General features: G+C 41.1%; 1 protein-coding gene across 6 annotated transcripts in view; it reads left to right on the top strand.

The window, feature by feature from the left end:
- The window catches only part of LOC115441221 (trithorax group protein osa), a 64681-nt gene that overhangs the window by 17542 nt on the left and 21280 nt on the right, over positions 1-25859 (top strand). For all 6 annotated transcript variants that reach the window (XM_030165911.2, XM_037439070.1, XM_037439089.1 and 3 more), the window contains 3 exons: positions 5075-5272; positions 10969-11183; positions 11930-12113. In XM_030165911.2, the coding sequence (XP_030021771.2) occupies positions 5075-5272; positions 10969-11183; positions 11930-12113 (597 nt within the window). The remainder of the gene's footprint in view (positions 1-5074; positions 5273-10968; positions 11184-11929; positions 12114-25859) is intronic.

Genomic DNA, 25859 nt, shown 5'->3' with positions numbered 1-25859 from the left:
TCATAATTTATTCTGATAATTCCCAGTAATGATACAATACACTGGTTACATGTCCTTCAAACAGGAATATGCTTGCTGTTTGCTGGTAGAAATAAAGTTTCTGACAATACCTATCCAGACGGATTCTTTTTACACATGAGACCTGTCACCTTGATGTTTACCGAGCTATGTACTATTGCTCTTATCGTCTATTACGCCCTCTGTTTCGACAAAATGTCCAATATAACGTAATCCAAAGCCGCAGCGTTTGACACAACGCTCCAGGGATGCGGCAATGTAATCACGGTTTCTTTAATGTACGTTGTAACAACAGACGCGTCGGCCGGCGAGCAGCAGTGCCTCGCGCACAATATAGCCACGACGTCCCAACACAATATAGTCACGTGTGTTGTGCAAATATTTGTCTACGAACGGAGACCGGCCGGCCAAGGAGCCTCCGCTGCCTCGCTAAACGTTTTACATGCGCGCTTTATTACATTCTGATAACTATTGCGTATACCCGCCCGGTGTAGGTAGTCTTGTCTGCAGTAAAACGGGCCAGCCCTGTCGGCACGGTGCCACTGTTCCAATAAAACTTTATAACGCCTTTGCTGTTGTTTTTCGACCTAAGTTTGCCAGTCGAAAGTTAATCCTCAGTTATTTTGTTCAAATTCAACAGCACATCCATAATTCGTCTACTATTGAGGGAGATCATGGCAGTGGTTATCACTTATCATTAGGTGACTTGCCGTTGTTTGTTTTTCCGTTTTCTGTTATAAAAAGTGGGTGCTCGTTAAGAAAATAAATCATAGCTGTTCTTTACCCTAGCCACGCCCCTTGACCAATGAGATGAGAGTTAATTACTAGACCGTACTTCACATTGATCACTTTGAATGTACGATATATTTGCGAAACAAACGTATGCCTTAGTAACTGCAACTTTAAAGTGTAGGCCTAAAAACGAAAACATTATGACAATTTATATTGCACTTGGTATTTTGTCAACGTTTAAAGGTAAATGTATCAATAGATGTATTCTTGAGAATAATTATTAAATTGCCTAAGAAATATACACAGTCAAATTAAACAGGATCATAGTCTTGATGGCTTACTAGTAATTCCTTGTATTGCAACCTCGGGAAATCCGCATCAGTTTCCGTAGAAAACAACTACAGCTAAGTTTATCATGTGTCAGCAACCAGAATATAACAGAAAAATCGAATTGAAGGTCATATATTATTCCATATATACTTTTCAATGTGTTTATCGGCCCGAAAATGATCACTGCAGCCATTATTATTCTTCTAGCTAATCTTAAGACCCTTCTCCGAGCAAACGATCTTGCACATGCGTTCCATACATTTACTGCGCCCAATTACGTGCATGACTATGTCAAGATCTACGAATAATACCTTAAAAAATCGATCTTATGCTAACAAGAATTTCACGTATGTTACATTGTAACCCTTGTAATTACGGGACTATTTAAAATTTGCAGTCTAAAGTCTCACGATGATGGGCAAGATGCAGTGGTGCCATGAAGTGTTGTACAATTGTGTTGTCAATTACCTTACTTCAAAACTACTATCAGACGAAAGATATACTCATCTTATTCAGATGTAAATAAAAGTAAACCAGTTGAAGTTTTAAAAGGAATGCGTCCTACAAAGTGAGTTTTCTGGAATATTTCCATTTCTACCGTGTGGCTACTGGCTAACTCTTGTGTAAATTAGGCTTTACTCTGCAGATTTATAAATGGCTTACGATTTCCATGTGATCGAATTGTAGTTGGATTTCACAATTTTGATATTATACTAATTAGGGTTAGTGTAAGGCTTTTGTCGCACAATCCGAATGAACTGCGTTTTCTAATGATACGTCTTGTCGGAGAATTTAAACCTCATCTAACGAACGTCGGAGTCTGTTTTCGCCATACGAAAATATAAAAAAAAAATTCAAGATAAAAACCTAGTTCTACGTTGACAGTCGCCAGACATTGGAGTTTCGAAAATAACGGTAATTGCATCCATTATGCGGTGATGTTTGCGTCTGGAGTCCCACTTGTCCGCTTGCCCCTCCCATATAAATACCTATTAACATATTAGTAGGTAGTAAAATATGTGTTTAAACTTATTTTCGTATTCACTGCATATGCTAAATCTGTGGGTGCAGCATCCGTTGTCTTTCTAATGTCAAATACGTGTTTGAGATTGTGAATATTTTTGCCCAATTTAGGTAATATAGTTTCATTTGGAAAACTGCACTGTGAAAGTGGGTGCGGACTACCGAAAACTATCGTTAATTCTGAGAATAAGTCGGCGAATACAAACGATGTCTTATCTGAGTATAACATTGGCAGTAATTATAAGTTTCGTAGTAAACACGTTAATCTTATCATCTCCGTTTACGCAGAGTTCAGAACAGTAGTGCGACATGTAAGTTGTAAATACTTTAATAATAATTCATAGAATGTTCTTTAAATTTGGTCATGTCTGTCGCAAATTTGGGAGGGAAGTGTAGCAGAGAATGGGTGAAAAAATCACTGATTGCTCTTTCTAAAACTAAAAGCATACATCACGCCTTTATCACGAAGAGATAGGCAAAGTTGCCACCAGGGCGACTATACGGGCGGCTACACTTATTTTTTATAACTCTGAAACAGTATAGTGATAGTTCATGCAAATAACTAATAAATACAACTGCTGTTGGATTTTCTGGTTTGACTTCTGCCTTTTGTACGCTCATTGTATACTGAAAGTCCAAAAACTCTTCCTATTTTACGGTTACTAACCTGCATTAGAAATGTTTATCTGTATCAAACGACCGCCACATCAGCGTGCTAACTATAAAAAGCAGTCAAGACAAGTTTGATTGCCGCTTTGGTAATGAAGACCACCGCCCTGGCATTGAGGGCGGAAGACGCGAGTGTCTCCGCGAACAGGATGTATTGATACCAGATACGGGCGAGGATGACATCACGCTGCCCACAGACACTATCTTATTCACCACGCGCGCTCGCCGCCGCGGGAGTGACGCCACGCCGGCAACCTTTCAAATGGTCCGCTGCTTCAGGGTCTTATGTCGCCGTATCGATAGGTTATAATTCTGAGTGAGGAGACGGACATAAGTCTAGTTACTTGACGTCAGTAGGACCTTTGTTAACTGTAGCAACACCGGAACTGATTACAAAGGTCTGTCGCAGTTAAGTCTCATAATTCCCAGAATGATACTGGTATATCAAGTTGTTAGGTTACTCAACCGTATCTTGTCTCCGTTGTCAAATATCTCCAATCCGCAGATTTGTCCAATCTCTATAAAAATATATTGAAAAAATGACATCGAAAAAGTGGTAGATAAAGTAGGTGGCTGCGATGCCCCGTCAAATATCCTCGGCGCTTGACATCGAGTCCGTGCCGCAGCCCGCGTCGCGTCCAAAAACGATCAAGTGAGGTGAACGGGAACGGAGCCCGGCACACCGCCCCTCCGCCCCGCCGCCCTCACACCCCTGTCCCTCACCGGCTCCCACACCCGCACCGCACCGCCCCGCAACACATCGCACAAAACGACGCTCGGTAAAAAATAAAAACATGAACAAAAAATGGTATCGCTCAACAGTAGTTATTTACGTGCAAAACGATCAAAGCAACAGCTTTAAATTGCTGAATGAAACAATTTTAGTAACAATGTTATAATATTACACAACACACACTAATAATATTAATAGTTCCACTGTTTGTTTACTACATCGGGTCGCGTCTCGCGTCTCGCGTCTCGTCCATAACAGTAAGTAATAATTCAAGTACAGTTTTATGAATGGAGCTCGTTCGCCCGCCCGTTTATGTTTATTGCATGCGGCATAATGTGTCCGATGAATGTGTCTGAATGACATACGATCAGCTGATCCGAAACACTTTTTGAACTTTACGACGCGAGCGCGGTCGGCCGCCGCCGCCGCCACCGCGCCTCCACGCCGCACCGATTCAGTAAACGATTTATTTTTAAATTGTATTTGTACAGTATCGCTCTCTAGTCACTTATCACAACATCACTACTGGAACTGGACGATCTCGTGCACGGTCTACCAAATACCAATAAACACACGCGTCACTTTACGCGCTCGTGACATAATAAAAATTATTTCTCATGATTTATGTGTTTTATTTCAAATGTTGTGACACCTCGTTCGTAATAAATATTAAGTTAATACCTCTCGTGAGTATCGCAGTGAATACATATTTTATGGCATTTATTAAATGCTAACCGCTTCACTGGTGAATGAATTAATGTGATATATTTTTACTGCATGTTTGTCTGTGTGTAATTGGATTCCCGGCCGCGCTGGATGTGGGTTAACTTGGGATCGCGCATATCATTGAGCGGCGCGTGTCAACAAACTGATGAGAGCGGAACGATCGTAAACGTGCATGCGAGGGTTAAATGTAGTGGCCAATAAAACGAGCGCGTCCCGCTTAAAGGACAGTTTTACGATATCGCGCCGCGACGGCCCGACATCAAACAAGTGGCGCGACTGTGCGAGCGCCGTAGCCGCCGCGTGTGCGGGTTGCGTCGCGAGCTACTGCGCCGATTTGGTCCTGTCAACATCTCAATTTTGTACAATTTAATATATTATGGCATATCGAATCACCCACATGTCATATTTGAACAACTATCGCTTCGATCCTCGCATCGCGCTTGATTGTATTTTGGTATTCATGTTTCTTATAGCTTCAGATTCCCACGACTAGACTTTATCTTAATTATTTTTATGTTATCAAATAGGAAGTGCCAATACCGTATAGATAATATAATATGTCTATGGCTTATTTTAATGGCCAGAAATTATTTTCTTTTGGGTGTTGTATTTAAAGGTCAAATTCACACGACTTACTGAAAATATAATTAGGAAATAGAAGTCGGTATAATAGTTATCATTATTGACAAATTGTTTTTGTTTTACTTTGTTTAAAATATCGATTTCGGTATTTGGTATTTATTGGGAGTTCGCCGTCGTTATAATATGATTAATATAAAGTTTAAATACAGTATGTGATACAGTAGCATGGAGTGAGTTGTAATTTGTGTGTGTGCGGCGTAGGGAGGAGGGCGATGATAAGCCGAAGCCGCCGGAGAGCCAGGACGACGGGTACGAGACGAGCAACAGCGGCGAGGCGGCGCGACGCAAGCCCTCCAGCGCCGAGGGCTCGCCCGCGCCGCCGCCCGAGCCCTCGCCGCCGCCCGACCCGCCCTACGAGCCCATGATGCGCTACCCGCAACCAGAACCAGAACCCTATAGGTACCGTATGCACATCCACACGTTACATCAGAATACATGTTATTAACATGTAATGCATCGTCGAGAGCTTTCGTGCTTGAAATCTTCGATAATAATGATTTAAATCGACATTGTGTCTGCACTATGTATTCGTATATTTAAAACTAAAATAAAATAATGTAGAGCTAAAAGTCTCTGGCATATCCAGCTGCATACATTGGTTTGAAACTTGTTGGTTAGTCGGTTTCTGTGCACCATATTTGATGTGATGAGAATTTGTTTGTTACCCGAACCTATCCTCACTTGTTCGTGTTTCACGCCTATAATGCAATTTACCTTATATTAGTTTAACATATGTGAGTGAATGTAATTCTTTTTGGAAAATAAATATCTGAAACTATACAAGAAAAAACTGTTACGTTGATATGCCAGAAAGAAGAGACCATTCTCGAAAACTATATCAATAAAACAATAATTGTACCGTTTTAAAATAACCCATAGGATTCAAAAAGATTCAAACTATTGCGCTTCCGTTTTCCGCGTTAATTGTTAACACGCAAAAACGACTCTATTAGTCACGTTATTCTGAAAAAATCCTGTTGAAAATGGATTTCTCTTGTGGTGGTTTTTGCTTCAATCGAAAAAAATACGGACAAAAAATAGTTTTGAGTTCGGAGAACTCTTAATAGTTTGAGTTTTTCGAAAACTTGTGATGTGCAGCCCCGTTAGAATTGGATGATAGAGCGTCTCGGGGCCTAGCGATTGCACAATGCACAGTGCTTCTCCGTACTTTAAGAAAATAGGGAAGCATTACTAATATTTTTTCATAAAGAAATATCTTATGTATTTATACGAATTTGCTTTTTTTTAATACAGGCTTGGAAAAGTGATGCCATTGCAACTAATAGTAAGGCATGTTTATCCCTCGCCAGTCGACACAATTATGTCGGCCTGTTTGAACCTGGGTAAACATGGGTTGATCCCAGTACATGTATGGGGCATGATGTCGCAACATACTTGCATGGGCCAATTACCTAGTAACAATGGGTACAAGGCAGTGATACCAACCTAGACGCATACGATACACATTACACACACTACCTTTTTATATGTATAGTTTAATGCGCAGAAATTAAAAGTTCCGAGAAATTTATTAATAATAAAACATCAACAATAAAATTGCGCGATAATCACAACGAGTCAGTTTATCGCTCGCTCTTTATCTTACATCTATTTGGTGACAATTCAGCAGTTAACATAATGTGATTTATGTTTTAAAACAAGTGTAATAAAGTTTATTACTGCGCTACTGCATGCGCCCGAACTTGGACTTCGTCTTATTATAATGCAAACAATATATGTGTTAAATTTAATAGTTGGGTCAAAAATTCACTGCTTAAGTATTGGCATAATTGTTCTTTTAACGATATGCCGCGATTTAATTTTTACATTAAAATTGAAGGTAATTAAATGGCCCACCTGATAGAGTGTTTACTTTTTTAAATATAACGTAAGCTTTTGCATGTACCTGAAAAGGGTAGGTAAAAATGCAACTAGTGGAATTATTATTGGTTGAGTTTATATCCGTCATCGCAATTTCGGCAACTTACGTTTTTGACTAACGTCTAAAAAGGCGATTCACAATTCGTGATTGTCTAACTCACATAATTTTAGCTAGATCAGTAATACTTTTTTCTTCCTTTTGCGAATCGTTCATTCATCACTCAAGATCCTGTCTGTTTTGAAATGTCTTGACGGAGGAAATAAAAAGCCGTTTCCATGCCCTCCTGTTTTCGGCTTTCCTCAGGGCAGTGGTAATAGGAAGTCCTGTTATTGTGTTTATATGATCAGACCTGCAGGTAGATGATGGCCCACGTGGTCTTCTACCGTCTACTTTCCCTATAGCTAGCGGTTTGTTGAAGTTATCTAACTGTCTTCGACCGATGTGGCCAAAATAACTTAGGACTCGTTGGTAGCATATTATTTTGAAATGCGTTATACGTGTTTTTATGAATTTAAAAAAATCTAAATTGCAATCGGCCACGTGTTTTGCGTCTAAGTGTAATGTTTCAATGGCGACAAGGCTAACATTTGCGCCTTTGTATTGTAATTGCAGGAGTTTATACAGTTGCCGCGAAGGTCACTGCTAATGGTAGGTGTCGGTGTGCGACTGTCGGAGCGGGTAGTTGACACCATCGTTTTATGATGCATTTCAAATTATACTATACCAAATATTTTGTATGAAAGCATACCACATAGAATGCAGGATGTAGGTTACTTCCAACGCGTTCAATATGAATGTAAAGTTTAACTTATAAATTTGTTTTATTTTAGTTTTAAAAACAAATATAAAAATAAGTAATTATACGCTCCGCCAAATTCATAAACCGTGGTAAAAGATCCACTGAATATTTTTAATACACGCCACACTATACTTTTTTTTCCTAATTTCTATATCAATTGTTTAAAATATTGTAGAGACTAACATTGGAAGCAAAAACAAATCAGATTTTAAAAAAACATCATCATTGCTAACTGCGTTTATTGGAGTTTTGGCCGGAACGATTATTCAAAAAATCCGTATTTGTGCAGTGTTAAAAATATTTTGTACCCAATTGAATAATTACCTTTGTATACGAGGCAAAACGCGCCATACCATGTCTATTGACGAGTCGCATATTGAGAAAAGCTGGTGTCCATTCAGACGGCATACTTATAGAGACCGCTGATACATGCAGCTTATCTGTTGGTGCACGTATTGTGCACCAACAGATAAGCTGCATGTATCAGCGGTCATGCGGTCAGCGTGTATTTGGACTTCACTTACTATCAGATGAAGCCTTGATTGCTTTCGATACCAAAATAATAATAAATATAATGAATTCTCTATCCGTTTCGTAAGAATATTGATTTTATAAAAGTGGTCTAATTAGGTGTCCCATTAGTCATTAAATGTACAACTAGAGAAGGTTGATATTTGTTCGAAAGGCCGTAATATTGAATTTCGACGATGCTCAGTGAATCTTTTGTCCCGCGTTAACTCGCGCGGTAGTTTTCCGTTCAAGGAAAATCACTATTATCCGACGACACACGCAGCAGCTTAAATAGAGGACTGGGTAATGCCTGTTGATATAAAAATAAGAAATATAACCACATACACTTGCCCCTTAATCCCCGAAGGGGTAGGCAGAGAGCCGACTTTTCATGTACACATGAAATATACATGTTGACAGACTTGGTTCCTATCACATCATGGGGCTGTATTCCGCCCTATGATGTGATAGGAACCAAGCCTAACGCCATAGCCGGCCTTGGACGTACCGCCAGGTATCAACCATATCGCTCTTTCATCTGATCTGTCGTTGCTTGACAACTGCCCAGGCTTTCATCTAGCATCCAGAATAATTTACACGTAGAGCAGTGTCGGAACCGCACACGAATTAACGCCCAGGCGCGGCCCAGAGTCTCACATTTATAAACGACTCGAACACCATGACATCTACGTAGTAAAATAACCGTGGATCAAAAAGATTAAAATTTATCTCAGTTATACTCTTGCTATGCATGCAACTGACAGTAAGCAATTAATTTTAAATACTAGAAGGCCAATGAGCCAGTGGTCACCTGACAGAAAGGGAAAATCACGAATGAAGAAATGCCATAATGAGAAATATTAGGCCAGAAAGGAAATTTGGTGGGGAAGCATTTACAGAAAAATCTTAAAAGGAAAATGCAGTGAAACGATATAACGGCCATGTTACATTGTTTTGTATAAGTGGTATCACCCGGTCGATCCGGCTCCTTCGTGCTGTAAACTGATATTTTTAAATTCGTCCGCACTAATATTATTCATAGGTAAAGGTTTAAGTTGCGGACGTATGAGAGACAAGGTCGTGAATTACGAACAGGCTTCTAAATTAAGAAATAAATAAATAATAAGGTTTATGTTGCTGTTAAAAGTTTGTGTAAGTTAGCTTTGGAACACTGAAAAATTGAATCTATTGTAAAGTCATATCTGTCATTCCGGGAACGTAATCGGGAACGAAATTACCCATGATAAGTATATCTTGGGTGATTACGTCATTAATTATTATAATATTATGATACACTGATATACTTTTAAAATGTTCGGTAGGAAAACCTCTACTCCCGAGAATTATCATGGCCCGATGGAACGTGACTTCAAACGGGTCATGACTCATGTCATCACTGGCTGATAACGAATGCGAAAATCCTTGTAATTTTGCCATTATACAATATTGAATTGTAGCTATATATTTTAATAATAAAAAATGGTGAACATCCCTATTTAGTTTTTGTAGTCTGATCTTTAGTGAAATTGCAAATGTACGACCATTTTAAACTATTCTTGTAAGGTATGACATCGGGTGCAAGAGGAAGGTGGAACTTTTCCGAATAAACCGGTATTCTGAATACTCATGTCCCCCAATTAATTCATATAATTTACTATACTGTACCTAGTATCTAAGGCTGGTAACACACTTCATAATTATTCAGTTAAAAAAAACGGAATGTACAAACCAAACCATTTCTTTTTTTCAAAAATATGCATAGTTAGGTCCTGTCGATTGTCCCAAGTAAGTACCTACAATTAATTTCATTGAAAAAATTTAAGAGGGGTCGTCGCTTTAAGTTTCACCGATAGTAATATTACAATTATCAGACAAGAAAAAAAAAACAAAGTAAAAAATTGCTCACTAATCTAGTTCCATTATTCATGAGACTTAACATCTAATACCTCAGGATGACGAGCGCATTTTAGTGCAAACCTTGCAATTGACAGTTCTGAATGGTTTCAGATAATCATGACGATTAATATAAAGCAAGCGACAGGCTCGTTCAGTTATTCAGCTGTATAAACCTAAATATACATAAATTTAAGCATAGAATGTATATCAACATAGTATATGACAGCGTTCACAATTGGGCTATCGCGCACTTTTGGAAATGGAACGCTTTGCCGAGACGGATATCCGTAGGGTCAAAAGCCGAGGCACATGTCTGACTGCGAAGTTATGTTTGTATTGTATATAAATTAAAGTACGAGTGAAAAAAAGAATAAGAATTACGAAGGTATGTGAAGTCTGCCAACTAGCACTAGGCCAGCTTGGTGGACTACGGCCTAAACCGTCTCAGTAGTAGAGGAGGCCCGTGTTCAGCACTAGGCAGTATATACTTAGCTGGTATTATTGTTATATCGCAGCGTAATAAGCTGGCATGCTTATTACGGGGGTAGTCACCCTAGTAACGTTACTACGCCGCTTGTCGGCAGCGTAGCGACTGCCGCCCACGCCTCGTCCCGCACGTACGCCGCGTCTCGGTGCTTACAATCACAGACGCAAACAAACTTTACTCTGTACTTGTCCGTTCGATGTGATGTTACTGAGCCGTGTGTATTGTCGTCGTGTCTACACCGCGCTGTATGGTGAACTTCAGTCAGCTCGCCAAATTGACGCTACTTGTAAGTATTTACAATGTAGTCCAAAGTAATACCAAACAAGAGATGTACGCCTTGATAATCATCGGAATAATGGTCTTATTAAACGTATACTGGAAGACCCTCGAAACGACTCGCCGCAACGAGCGATAGCGTTAGCACATTTTTTATCATATCTAAGGTTATATTGCTTGTAGTACTTTGAGATGCTACTGTATATTATGATTTTGAATACTGACACGTATGTTTGTCTGCGCAGACATTTCGAGCAGCCCGCGCCGCCGGGGCTCTCGGCGCCGGAGCCGCAGTACTTCCCGTTCCCCAAGTACAGCGAGCCGTACGCGTTCAAGCGCGAGGACGTGCCGTACGACATGAGCCAGCAGCATGCGCACGCGCACGCGCACCAGCAACACCACCAACAGCACCAATACGCGCTGCCGCACCAGCAGAAGCGAGACGAAGACATCTACAATGGTAATACGTCTTCACTTACTAACAGTTATAGTAGAGTTATAAGGGGTAGGTAATGACGAGGTACATTTGATGATAAGTGACCATGAAAAGCCACGCTGAAGAAGTTCCGAGGCTTGTTAACTTTTAACTCTCGTCTAACATCCTCTCCTAATAAGTTATTAATTGAACCTAGATCTAACTCCTGCTCAAGCCCACTCCTCTGGGACGTGTTATCCCATAGTGCTCCCGGAATCAAACTCAATGTACTCTCGTTAAGAGACCGAGTATGATACTTCTATCAGTAGTTGAAGTTGCGCGGAACTTCTAGATACAGTGTGGTATTGTTTGTAAAGTTTTACAAACCAAACTTGATGATCGTAGTAACGAATCTTTTATTGAAACTGAAATAGGTCGTGAGCGATAATAGATCTGCGCATAACGGGTCAAGGGTGTGTACCTAGAGAACACAATATTTGCTGTGTTAGTATTGTTTTAGAATACTACAACAACCGAATAATATGTCATGTTAAATACTCAACACTATTGACAATAGTTATAAACTGTACGTAAGAGTAGATCTAAAAGATCAGGGGTATAAAACATCTATTGAAATAATATTAAGTTTTGAACTTACTGTCGATTTCAAAACTCTTGAAGAACTCTAGTAGCCCCGTAAGAAAGCTTTAATAAGGAAGTTCAGTCGAAAATACCGATCCTTGTCGTGTAAACAGGCTATTTACGCGTGTGTGTATGTGTGTGTGTGTCAGGCATCAAGCGCGAGTGCGAAGACCCGTACTCGTTCGCGGAGGAGGAGGCGGCGATGTGCGCGATGCTGCAGCAGCCCGCGCCGCACGCGCTGCTGCACGAGCACCACCTCATGCACCCGCAGCAGATGCTGCTCAACCAGCCCAAGAAGCGCGGCCGCAAGAAGAAGATCAAGGACGAGAACGGGTCAGTCACATTACCTAACTCCACACTATCGCCACTGCAACTCTTGCAAGCCAAGATCGGCAGTGGCATGCATATTATGACGCAGCGGCAGCAGGGGTTGACGAGTCTGTACTTTATTAACGTAATTTCAAAAATACCCTATATATTGAACAACAATTTTCAGACCCGTTTACATTAGCAATATTTCAATAATTCTGTACACCTGAGACTCGCTGCAAGTCCTGCAATTTTTAATTTCAAATCGACTTAGCGTGATACTTTCTATGATTAAATTTATTTGCGGAAGTAAACTTCTTAAAGTTTTTTTTTAATAATGTAAGCCTCGTTTAACCAATATCAAACCTGAATGGCCACAGGTCACTATTATTGTACGCGTTAGATTAGGCGTTCACATTGTGTATAGAGCGAGTTGTCAAATACCTTCGAAATTTGTAGGACTCCGTTGTGTGCATTCATTGTGATTTTTGTCTTCAACAGTAGTAATAAATACAAAATATTATAGTTTAAAGTATCTTTAGTACGAATTAGGTCTAAGCTAGGGGTGCTCAAACCTTTTCCTCTGAGACCATTTTCAAAATGTTGGTTCCGCGGACCTATTTTTTTTGTTTCGTGGAGAAAGTGCATTACCACTAACGCCCGGTGTTTCAGTTATGTTGGGGTCACCGTGCTAATTACTATTATCATGCTAATCACCTATCAATATTCCTACATTGATAGGTGAAGTCAAGCCAAAATTTTAATTCTTTACTATCAATCCAGATACATTTTGGTGGAGCTCCGCTTACGAATTATTTTGAATCCCCTTTTATTGGTTACGACAAGGTAGACTCCCGTCAAGTCTCGTGTGGACCCCTGGGTGTCCACCTGGATCTTTTTGAGAATCATGGATTTAAGCAGTAGGGCCGTTGCCTCCTTAGGCGCTTCTTCAGCTACGGTGCCGCTTGGTTTTTGTTTTAAAAAGTAAGTAAGTAAGTAAGTTCTTCACAATGAATATTTTAACAAAATACAGGGGCTTGATATAGTTATGCAATTGGAATGGCTTGTTCACTTACGGTTAACGGTCGTCCGCTCACTTCACGAATTTTAGTACTGGACATCTAAAAACTTACGGTCCCGTGTGCATAATGTGTAATGGCACTGCGAAGCCATTTTCTTTATATTTTTTGTAACTCGCCAAGTTATTGATACTGATAACGGTAGCGACGGTTTAAAGTTGCATTTGACATACAATGCAACCGTGTCAATGAAATTCGAACGCTAACATAAATCTGATAAGATTTAAAATAATGGTGCATAAAAAAAGCTCTGCCATTCTGCATTCACTTTTCACTGAACATCAGACCTACTTGAAAGGATTATTAAGGTTCGAATCGAAATGCGTCGAGTCAAAAATTAACAAAAAAGCTTTAAATCCACTGAATGTAATTATGAGCGTAAATGGTTATGGCACATAACAATAATTTTATACGAGCATAAATTAAAATAAGCGGCCGGCGTGGCTGTCGGAATTCTTGCTCAAATTCCCGATACAACGCCACGTGCCGCCGCACAATAAAATATAAATAAATACATCCTACATTAACACATAACTGACCCTACATAGGTGTTGCGTTGTGGGGTCCACCACGAGGGGTTTTTGGTTTCACAGCCAGTATGGAGACTAATATTTGCGGATCACACGGTTGTCTAGATTTGTTTCTCTCAAATACGCGACCGTTTGTCCTCAATAGGTATTAGGCACAGCCCCTATGCATATTTAGTTTTAGAAAAAAAGTAATACTGTCGATTTTTCTCATGAATACAGCTTGATCTGGCATACTCACTGAACCCGTTCATGTTGTTCCCATTTCAAAAACCTATAAAGATGTCAGTTGGGAATCGAATCCAAAACTTACCTGTGTACAGGCCAAGCACACAACAAGGCGACAGTTAAGGTGAATCGTAATATACATACGAGTGAGTTTTGACAGTCCGCGTCCATTTTCTGTGTGCGCGGCGCAAGGTCGGCGCGCGCCCTTGCCGCCACACTAAGAATAAAATGCACCACACATAACGCTCGTTTTTTGTGTAGTTGTTCATACAGGCAGTGAACTGCGACTAGTTTGATAGTTGGTACATACATAGCATCATGACACGTTTTCAGGCAAGGGTGTTATCACAATCACATTTCGCCTGCTACATTAGATCCCATGCCATAGGGGTGATCCTATTGCAATTTATTAGACACAGTTATAAACTCTCGACTGATACTACAAGGTGAACTGCGTATCTCTTTGGTTGATTATAGTAAAAATTACCCAACTTCCACTTGCCTTAAAGTCCACTCTACCATAATAAAGTTGAAAAGTGATGAAGTTCACCATGAGGTGGTTTCTTGTATACGTACCCCCTGCTCTCCAAATAAAATTCATGAAATTACTCATATTCTGAAACGATGTCTCGGTGACACTCCTCAGTACAGTTAACAGGAAAAGTCATTATCAATATACATTTGTATGTGAGGTGGATTTTGGTTTTGAATTGTAAAGTTAGTTCGTATTCCGATTACAAAATTTTATGTGGTAGTTCTTTTAAATTTATTGCTATTTACCGACGGTAATAGTTACCGATTGTGCATTTATTTCTATTTCTGCTTGCCCATTGGGGGACGCAGGCCTATATAATGTAATAACGCGATTAGCTAATATTTGAATTAAAACTTTAACTCGCTTTGTCTGAAATTGAACAAAACATGTAGGTTGACGTCACAAGCAGACGCACAGACGCGCTGCTGTCATAAAGATATAATCTAGTTGGCATAGAAGCCTTAATTATGACAAAATTATCGCGCGTAAATTCTCTAACTTTAATTTAATGAGTAACTAATGTAAATATACACTATTTTTTACGAAAATAAACCACTTATTTACATAATGGCAGATATTAAAACGCCCGGTTCGCTATTCCGCCGCATGCAATAGGTTACTTTTTAAATTTGTTTTTACAAAATATTTGTTTACAAAACGGTGTTTAAACCCTCGACGAAGAGTAAACCGCGCTAATCCCGCGCACATAACTCAACAACGAAATATGATTATGTAATACAAGTGTAAACAAACATCGTGACGTGCGCATTTATAATATTTGTAAAGATTTACTAACACACCAATTAATGTCTGTGAGATTTTTTTTATGAAAATTAATCGCACTTCCAATCTGCTAGAATAAATTTGTAGTTGGTTTGGGAATGATGTCAGTCGCGGACCGGTCCCCGCCGCCCACGGGCCGCGGCCGCTCCTCGCTCCTCGCAGCTTCGCGATGCATTATGTATTCACACCGAAAATAACAAATTTACCGACAATAAAAATCACACACATTGTATCGATGTCTAAGAATCCTCTTCCAACTGTGAGGGACATGATGAAAACTGCGTAAAATTTTGTAATATATTCCGACACTTATCAAAAACAATGCATTGTTATCTGCGGTTTTGCTCGTGACATATTTATCCTCAAGGAAATGAAATTAATTTAATCCACAAACTTAGGAATATGTAATAATAATATATTTGATAACGGAGTACGAGCATGTATTGCGTGGGGTCTCAACTAATGTGTGACCCACGAACATCGGCTCTGGGTGTTGTAAGGTCGAAAGACTCGTATGTTTTACCCACCTCATGTGAGACTGGTGCCGAGTCTCACATGAGTTTTTGGGTCAGGACTAGTGTGTATTTTGGATGTTTATGTGTATATTGTCGTGTATGTTTGTTTCGGCGTCCGCGTGCGTGCCAAGTGTTCCGCGCCTCGCTGCGAGCGCGAGCACTCCGCTCAGATCCTTTGGGACTGCACTCTTTGGCGGAATGAGCGCAACATTACGTTACACAATATGCAAATGTTATTTGGGATTGCATACTTGTTTTTCAACTCTCTAGCATTAACGTGTGATGGTCAACACTAACTACATAAACTCTTCGTTTGTTACATTGCTACAAAATCTTTATGGAATTAGAAACATTATGAAGCATAGAAAGATTCTCCTCTAATCGGTGTGAAGACAACTCAAACCAGAAGTTCGTCATAAAGACTAAGGCAACTCCACTCTGAAACATGCATAAAACGTATGTAGCGTCGATATCACTTTGGAGTAGCTAAGGCGTTGCGCACGCACTTACCAACTTGTTAATGAAATCACATATGTAATACTATGACACTGACAATTTATAAAGTTGTAGTTTGCACGGCGCCTTAGTTCCAGCAGGTTGATCTGGAGTGTAGAAATAACCGGCGCTTTTTAAAAATTTCGCAGACGATCTCAATAGCTCGCACAATAGGAGCCGTAAAATTCCATCCGCGCGCTTTATATCTGGCCTTTCCAGTTGTGAAAACATTATGTGCGATATCTCTTAGCTCTTTAGTTCAATTCTGTGGGCATTTACTCCTATTTGATTTGCATATTTGTATGTATATGAATTACCTGGAGGGTGAAAGCAAATTTTAAGATATAATGACTACATTGAACTCAGTTTCGCTCTGAAGGGCGATATCAGCACTTGAGACGCTGTTATATTAAGGTCTGAATCCTACGATGGTCGCTGTTTTATAAACCCACTAGCTTTTGCCCGCGGCTCCGCCCGCGTTATAAAGTTTTTCAGGCTAAAGTTTTGCGTTATAAAAGTAGTAGTTTCCCGGGAGCCTTTGTTCTTCCCAGGGTCTTAAACTGTTTCCATACCAAATTTCATCTTAATACGTTGGGTAGTTTTTGAGTTTAACACGTTCAGGCAGACAGATGCAGCGAGGGACTTTGTTTTATAATATATATTTTTAGAACTTTTTAAGAGGAACAATCCCGTCATACATCATTATTGCATAACTTTAACCGTTTACGCAGCGCACGCAACGGAAGCTCTCAAAACTAATAATTTTTCCCCGTGTTTGCAACATGTTTCATTACTGCTCCGCTCCTATTGGTCATAGCGTGATGATATGTAGCCTATAGCACTCCACAAACAAAGGGCTATCTAACGCAAAAAGAATTTTTCAGTTTGGACCGGTAGTTCCTGAGATTAGCCATTACTGCTCCGCTCCTATTGGGCATAGCGTGATGATATATATAGCCTATAGCACTTCACGAACAAAGGGCTATCCAATACAAAATTATTTTTTAGTTCGAACCGGTAGTTCCTGAGATTAGCCATTACTGCTCTGCTCCTATTGGGTATAGCGTGATGATATATAGCCTATAGCACTCCACGAACAAAGGGCTATCCAACGCAAAAAGAATTTTTCAGTTCGGACCGGTAGTTCCTGAGATTAGCCATTACTGCTCCGCTCCTATTGGGTATAGCGTGATGATATATAGCCTATAGCACTCCACGAACAAAGGGCTATCCAACGCAAAAAGAATTTTTCAGTTCGGACTGGTAGTTCCTGAGATTAGGCATTACTGCTCCGCTCCTATTGGGTATAGCGTGATGATATATAGCCTATAGCACTCCACGAACATAGGGCTATCCAACGCAAAAAGAATTTTTCAGTTTGGACCGGTAGTTCCTGAGATTAGCGCGTTCAAACAAACAAACAAACAAACAAACAAACAAACAAACTCTTTAGCTTTATATAATAGTATAGATATTAACATCATCCCAAATTATATATTAAGTCGTATCGAGTTTTGTGTATTTTACAACACCGACTAGGTTGAGAACAGGCTCTTAAATTAACTTAACTTGCTTTTTAAATAGTTCAATGCATTGAAGATGTACTTGAGAGTTTACTCTAAGAGTGGCAGTGTAACGTTCGTGTACAGTTTTATTTCTCGACAAAAATCTTCATAACATACGCACTGCATTAAAAAACGTGGAATTTTATTATTATTTTTTGCGCTGTGAAAATACTGAGTTATCGCTGTCAAGTGTCGGCACAGACATGCACCTTGATCAGTGAGACGAGTGGTAATTAGTTAATGACGCGTAATATTTATACCGCGAGTATACGAGAGCTCGAAATTCGCATGCTTTCGTGGTGTATAACTTGTGCATTGCAATATAAATAATAAATAAATTACATTGTAAAGGACAAATGTGTTTGTTTGGGTAATGCGTAGAACTAATGAACCGATCCTAAATAAAGCATTCACTTACAGAAAACGGCAGTGTTTTTGAGGTGCTTACTATAGTTTAATTAAACTCGCCTGCTTCTATTTTGCGAAAAAAAATTCATCAAGTAAATTAGCGTACAAAAAGTTAGTTTCATACGTAACTAACTTATAACTGTACCGCCCGTCTGGGGATGTTTTTTATCTCTTGACGGTCGACATTTTCTTCGCACTTCACTTCACAAAACATCAGGTGCAGTGACATCACTGTGCCGTGCTTGGATAAAAAAAAAGGTAATTTACATCGGCACACCTACGAAAAAACATTTTGGATACCTAAAGCTTCACCTAGACCTAAAAAATGCAGTCTAGTACATTCAAATTATAGCAATTCGCAACGCCTATTTCGATAGTCTAACGGCTAGAATCGAAAATCATGCGAAGAACTGGGTGACCTCAATGTAAGACAACTTTTAAGACGAGGTTTATCTTAGCCCGCTAATTGTGTGCCCATAACCGCTTTGAGGGAAGTGCGCAACGATTCGCCACGTAGTGACGCGGCGCAATGAGTTTTGTTTTAGTGCGATTCTTTGTAGAAGTACTATGTACGACTCGAAATAAAAGCTCACAGTTTTGATTCTTGTATGGAGCGTAAATGTTTGCGTGATGCACAAAATGGTTCAGGTGTGGATGTCGTAGAAGCAAGTTGTTTGTTGATATCCCACGAGACTTATATCTTAGTGTGGAGTCTGGATAACGGGATACTACAAGAAAAAAAAACTGGGAGAATTTATTATTTGTTCTGTCACATATGACGCGACTGTTGTAAAAATAAATTGCAACATACCCATGGGATTGGCGACATTGTATGCAATGCGACAATAAAATCGCACAACGACAGCGTTAGTCTAAAATCTTAATCCGCCACTGTGTCCTGCAGCTGGGTCCAGGTGTTCTTCCTTTTTAACGAGGAAGAGAGTACATGACCATTATTGTTCAATCAAAAGGTGATAGAACTCTTAAAGTTTTTTGTAGGTATCTGGCACATGTAAACTTCAGTGCTCTAGGACGCGCGTACTACGACAAAAAACCACGATTATAAAATCGTGTCGCCGACGATAAATTGTAGATATCTATGGTTGTTAGTATGGAGTGCGCGTTACACAACGTAATTTCCCCCGTTCGGGCGCGCTGCCGGTGGTGACGCGCGGCTGCTATTTCGGTGTGCCGCTGCTGTCACCGTCACCCCTCGATGATGGCTCCTCGTGTTGCGCAACACCGCCCTGCATGCGATCACTTGCCAACCCTTGTGTCTCTGCCTTGATGGCAAACGATTAAAGTAAATAATCTGCATCAGTTCAATTCTTGACGGTGGACGTATGTTTGTAATCTGTAAATATTTGTTTCCGGATGTGCGGTAAAAACATTAAGACACACATGATTTTTGGGTGTACATAAAACGCATGCATTTGACTTCTTTTATGTTGGTGGAGCTGGATTAGTGAACCTTCTGTTCAACAAGCTAATTTCCGTCATTTGAAACGAAAATTCACAACGTTTATTACCCGACACAAGTATTGAAGTTAGATCAGTACAAGCCCGAGTAAGTAAGGTTCTTTAGTATCTCTCGAATACAGCGTTATCTTGACCGTTCGTGCTAAGTCATACACACATACACAGTGCACACGTATATAAGACGATATATATAAACCCAGTTAGAGCGATTAGAATGTAGTATTCCCGCATTGTGGGATTTATAGCCGACTGCTTCTTAGTTTTATGCGATAATGCATAATTATGAAACCCGTTTCATGTTGACATCATGCTGTGGAAATCTTCTTTATAAATATATACTTACATCCAACGGTCGCACGCTCCTGACTCCACGATTAAATGCATAGTCTTATGTCGTACTTAATGGTTAGATTGTTAGTTTGCTCCGTCATGCTCTCCCAGGGACCGTCCTGAGTCGAGGTTCGTAACCCATTAGTGGGGTGCCCTCAGCAATGGTCGCATCATTTTCAAGGATTGCGAGCGCGTAAAGCTCTCATCCAAAAGTCCGGGGTGTTTGTATAAGCCGTCTCTTGCCAGGCTAGCAAACGCAGGGTCAAGTAAAAAATCGTACTTGTGGGTATCACATTCGGTCAACTAGACTTGAAACAAGTATCCGCTGTTGTAATAAATGGATTCTTTTGAACATGTTTATAAGAGATTGATGCATAAACTGATTTGGATGGATTTGACAAGTAAATAATCAAGTTCTGATGTAATGTATTAGCTTATAATATGAGAATTTTGATCGCGGAAAATGCACAGTAGATGTTTAACGCATGTTGAAGGTAGTGCGTAAAGAAACGTCTTCGTTAGTATGGAAGACTTTATTAACGCTCATTATCATTGCGCTGCGGAGGCTGAAGCCATAAGTAAACACATTGTATCTGGCCATCTAAATCAAAATTTTGGTGCAGCAAGTGGAGCGCCGCACGATGTGGCGCGGCGAGGCGGTGTGGCGGCGCATACGAAATGCATTGTCGGTGGTGTGATTAGCGTGCATCAGTGGTGGGTGGTGTTGCCACATGGCGCGCTTTTGTCGGGATTTCACGTTTTGTACCTCACGGTTCATGAGTACTTTGACCGGGGCGGTTATAATATGCTATTTCGTGTAATTAACACAGTAGTTGAAATGATCCATCAAGGGCCTGTGCGAGACATGCCGAGCGGACACTAGCCGGTTGGCGTGCAAAGAGCACGTGATGAAATGATCTCAATTTTTCACCTTGTCCGTGCCTTTTGATTCGTGCTTCGGTGTTCTATATTTGCTGTGGTAACAGTGGGTGTGGGGCTGGTCCCGTGGTCCGGTGCTCCCGTGTGACGTCACGGTGCAGCATGGTGACACAATTAGTGCGGCGGGCGGTGACCCCGCGACGGAATTAGCGATCCGCGCGCGCACTCTCCGCGCGCCCCACATCGCTCGCGCGCGCCGGCCGCCGCACGGAACCCGCACCACTCGCCGCTAACTGCGTCACCGTCCCACGCAGTGTTTGGCAGATGCGCTTTCACCTCAACCATGAATTATATTTTTTTCTAGACGTTTGCGAAAAAAGCCATCGCCACCGGATAACTGTTGTCGGGTGTTTTTTTGCTCGGCTTCGTTTTGTAGACCGAGCGCGGATGGCGGATACCTAATGTCGATTTTTCAAATATTTTATGCAATTGCATTTCGTTTCTAACATATTTAGTTAGAATTTTAGTAACCAGCGCGCTGTCCCTTTATTTATGGCTTAAAATTGTTTATGAGTGCAAGAATAACAGTAAAAAAAGTTCACTAGACATTATTTGGACTGCATATAGCAATTTTAGGGTTGCGGCCAGCACACACCTCACCACACAAAACCTCACAGTCAAAAAATTAAAACCTGTCGTGGTGCTGGTGATTAGTTTCAGATATTAGACAGCTATACGTAACGTGAATGCGCTCCAGTCTGCCTAGCGACCAGCTTACACTTAACGCACATAACCCTAGGACAAAATATACAAAAGATATTATTATTCCTGCAGTCAAATCAAACAAACTGCTCCGGCGCAACGAACGATGAGCCGGCACTCGGCTGCAGAATGAGTAACTGCGGGTTCGATTCTCACGTTGAACAAAACTACGTATTTGATATCCGAAACTATTAGTGGGTCTGAATTTTGTTGGGCCTACAATGTCTCACAGTGACCCATAACACAACACTTTTTTTTTTTTTTTTTTGTTTTCGCGAAGAAAGTGTCTTATGACTACCGCTCAGCCTTCGTGGGGGGCGACTGAGCGGTTATGTTGGGGTCACCGTGCCTTACGACCCGGCATTGCGCCGCCTGGATTTGATGTCGACCTTCAGGCGACCGCCGGGCCGAGTCCCTAACCTATGTACAACGCACGGCATACCAACTAAAACTCCGCGGTGGCCCTCTTCGGCGCATTAGGGACGACTGCGAGCTTCCTCTGACGGAAATGTCTAAGTCTGCTTCCACAGCCGCCCCTGCGCGGTGCCGCCTAGTGCGGCCCGTCTCCCTGTGGGGGGAGGGGCTCAGGAGCCCCACGCACCGAAGGACGCCCTCGGCGTCTACGGCAGCATGAGGCCAACTGCACACTGCCGTCCATCCCGGGGGTCAACCGAAAGATGTGCAAAAATGCACAAAAATGCACTAGGGCGGACAGCCCCTGCTGCCCGCCGACGACCCCCATCGTGGCCCCTATTAGTCGCCTTTTACGACAGGCAGGGGATACCGTGGTGAAATTCTCCAAACGCCCCCAATCCACAGGGCGGGAGACGCCGGTCAGTCGTCCACCCGGCGCCTCCTACGTCTCCTCTGACGACGGGAGGGATCCTCTCTCTCCCGATCCCTCTCGGCACTCTCCTTCTGCGAGAGGACCACCTCGCAGAAGTGGGCCACCGCACGCCAGGCCTCCCGGCTGCCGACCATGGAAGCGATCACAGCCGGCAGCGAGAGGTCTCCTCCGACGACTGAAACGAGAGCGCTGCGCTCCTCATCCCAGGCTGGGCAAGACTCCAACGTGTGTTGGGCCGTATCGCGCGGGCAGTTGTCACAATGGTGACACACGGCAGACTCCTCTACCCTACTATCTGACACAGATACTCACCGCAGCAGCCATGCCCGGTGAGTACCTGCGTCAGGCGAAATGTTAAACCACGCCGTGGCGCCTGTCCAACCACTCAGCAAAGACAGGACGCACTGCCGCGACAGTCCGGAGCCCCGCTGACGGGGCCTCCAGCCTGAGACGCCACTCCTCCACGGCGGCTTGCCGTAGAGAGGCCTTCATGGCCTCCACCTCCTTCGGGGCCAGACTCTGCCCGCGATTTAACGCCCCCTCCCTCCAATGGAAAGTGTCGGAGAGAGTTTTGGCGTCCAGATCCCAATAACACAACACTTATATTTTGTTGTATTGTGAAGTCTATGTTGATGACAATTGGGCATATTTATTTATTTATCACAGAGACAGTAAATACACGTATAATTTTATATGATCACAAAATATTTGAAACTTCCCGATCTCATTGAAATTCAATAAAAAGTTACTATGTCTATCATATAAGGGTAGACAGGTCGGGTAAAATTTCCTGTTATTTAAATGCACAAGGAACTAATTAAAATGCGGTGCAATTAGTCGTTTGGCATAGTTTTTCGAATGTTTTTTAGATGTGGACAACTAATAATACTAATGTATGCAGTTTCCCAGGAGTTTAACCTCGTGGATTTTTTTGCATAATCTATTTACCCCATCAGTTTAATGACAGCGTTATATGCTTTACGAAAACCGTCAGATCTTATGTTCGATTCTCAGTGGCGCCATCAAAATATATTCAAGTATAAGTATTTGCGCCTGATAAGACAAAAAACATGAATATCTCAATATAAAATGAAAATAAACAAGGTAATAAATTTATCCACTTGAGATCCTGTGCCTCTCATCGAGAATAAAGACGTGATCATCTGTACGTATGTGTGTAATACTCGAGACGGTTAAGGATTACAATTAAAGTTAATAGGTGTTTAAATAATAAAAACCCACATAAAAACAGGCCGGCATTATAACAATGTCGTCGTTAATAACAGCGTGGTAAATTCCCACTAAATGTTTCAATGTCGATTATAATTTTTGCGTACGATCACAATGTGGAACATTTCGCGCGGCGCTATGTGTCTGAAAAACGCACGAACAGAGCTAATTATCTGGAGGGTGCGCAAGCCGGCGTGCGTGCGCGTGCGCACTCGCCGGCACGTTGTGTTTACGTCGCGCGTGTATTTCTGTACCGGAACCGATGTGCCGCACTATCGCCAGCCAAAAATCCCAGCTAAATAATCAGATCAAGGTGGATTCCGCTCGGCTGGACCGCTGAGCGAGCCGTACCATTTTCGTGTTGGGGCAGCCGCCATTACTGTTGCTGACCGATGTTGCCAACCATCAACAACGGTCAGCAACATTTAGGTATACATTTAGGTGAAATATATCATCCCCGTGGTACACGTGGTTTATTGGAAAATGGCGTTATCAATTTAATAGCATTCCCGATTGTAAAAACAGCGAGGTTCTGCGTTCGATCGCAAATGAAGCAATAATTTACATGTTTTTCGATTCCAGAGCACATGAGTTATATCCTTTCCGTATTTGTGTTCGATCCGAAGTGCCTTGCTCCCTACCAGAAACACGATAAAAATTATCTCGATGCACTAATTGCATCTATGTTTTACCCTCCGGGGCTTTATTCGATACAGGCTTCAGCTTAGAACACAATCTCTTCCTTTTTTTGGCGTCAGAAAATCGGGTTTCCCTTGGCCGCTTCCCGGACGCGTTGCAAATTAGGGCAGATCCGGGGAAACTAGGACGGGTGGCACTAGGTGCGTGCACAGCCAGCGCCGCCACGCCGAGTAACCTAAATCATTTTAGTATTGACGAGCGGCGCTTTAGCGCTAATGTGACTTCTAGATAATCGTCTCACATTATGTACAATTCTTGAAATGTTATGAATATTTAAAATCGAATTCATTTGATAGTTCTGAAGTGAGAATAAGACTGGGTGGGTGTCTGTTCCTATTTGGAATATTGTCGCCTGTTTACTGGCCACTTTAAGATCTAACACCTAATATCTCAGGATACTGAATGCGTTTTCGTATTTTGAGTATTTTGTGTGATGGTCCGAGCGAACTTCTCCTCGTTTAATTGTATAATAACCTTTGCGGGCGGCGATAAGATCTGATGATTATTTCACACGCGCGGACAGGACGTGTGAAACGTTAAAAATTTGCTTATTATACTATTATTTTTATTGGCCGATGACTTCACGTCTTTGGTTGCATAAATAACAAAATATATGTCCAAGACTGAATATTGAAATGAAATCTATAACTCGTTTTTACCTGGAGTAAGAAAATGTCATTGACCAGATGCACTCTCGGTGATAAACTAGTTTTTGCACGCTGGTCTGTCTACATAAAACTCCTTTTCTCGGATAAAACAAACAAACCGTGAAAATTAATATACGACCGTTTTCAATAAACGATTCCCATTTTGACTTCGATCCAATCTCAGGAATAAACTAATATACATTAGTAATTTGAAAGTATATATATATTGTATAAAAAAACTGTTGTGATTAGTCCATTTACGCTAGGGATCGGAAGTGATCGAGATGTTTTATTGAAAACGGCGCGGCGCGGCAGTTAGCTGTATGGAACACTGGCACAAAATATTTAGTCAAAGCATAATAAAGGCTATGTTTAAGTATTTCTTATGTAGACTAATGACGTGTGATAAGGATAAGGCTTAAATATGAAAATCACAGTCACACAAAGTTTATTTATTTGTACAAGTCCTGAATTATTGAAAGTTATACGCAAACCAATTGAATAGAGTTTCGTTAAGTTTTGACGCAATAAGATAAGTTAGTAAAGTGATTGTTTACATTTTAAGAAAACGAATTTTGTATATAACGTCTGTAGATGTTGTCTCGCCTATTTGTAATCTTATCGATAACTGTAGAATGTTTGGCCGCTTCATTCACTCGCCATCTCACGGTCCAGTGATTTTCAAAATGGCGGATACAAAACGCGCAAATTTAAATTATCTATTTACTTAACAAAAAGGTGAAAAATGTATGTAATCGAAAT

Source organism: Manduca sexta, chromosome 3, assembly GCF_014839805.1.
Source record: "Manduca sexta isolate Smith_Timp_Sample1 chromosome 3, JHU_Msex_v1.0, whole genome shotgun sequence".
NCBI classification, from domain to species: Eukaryota; Metazoa; Arthropoda; class Insecta; order Lepidoptera; family Sphingidae; genus Manduca; species Manduca sexta.
Note: the sequence above shows the minus strand (reverse complement) of the source record. Positions and strands in the feature narration are given on the sequence as shown.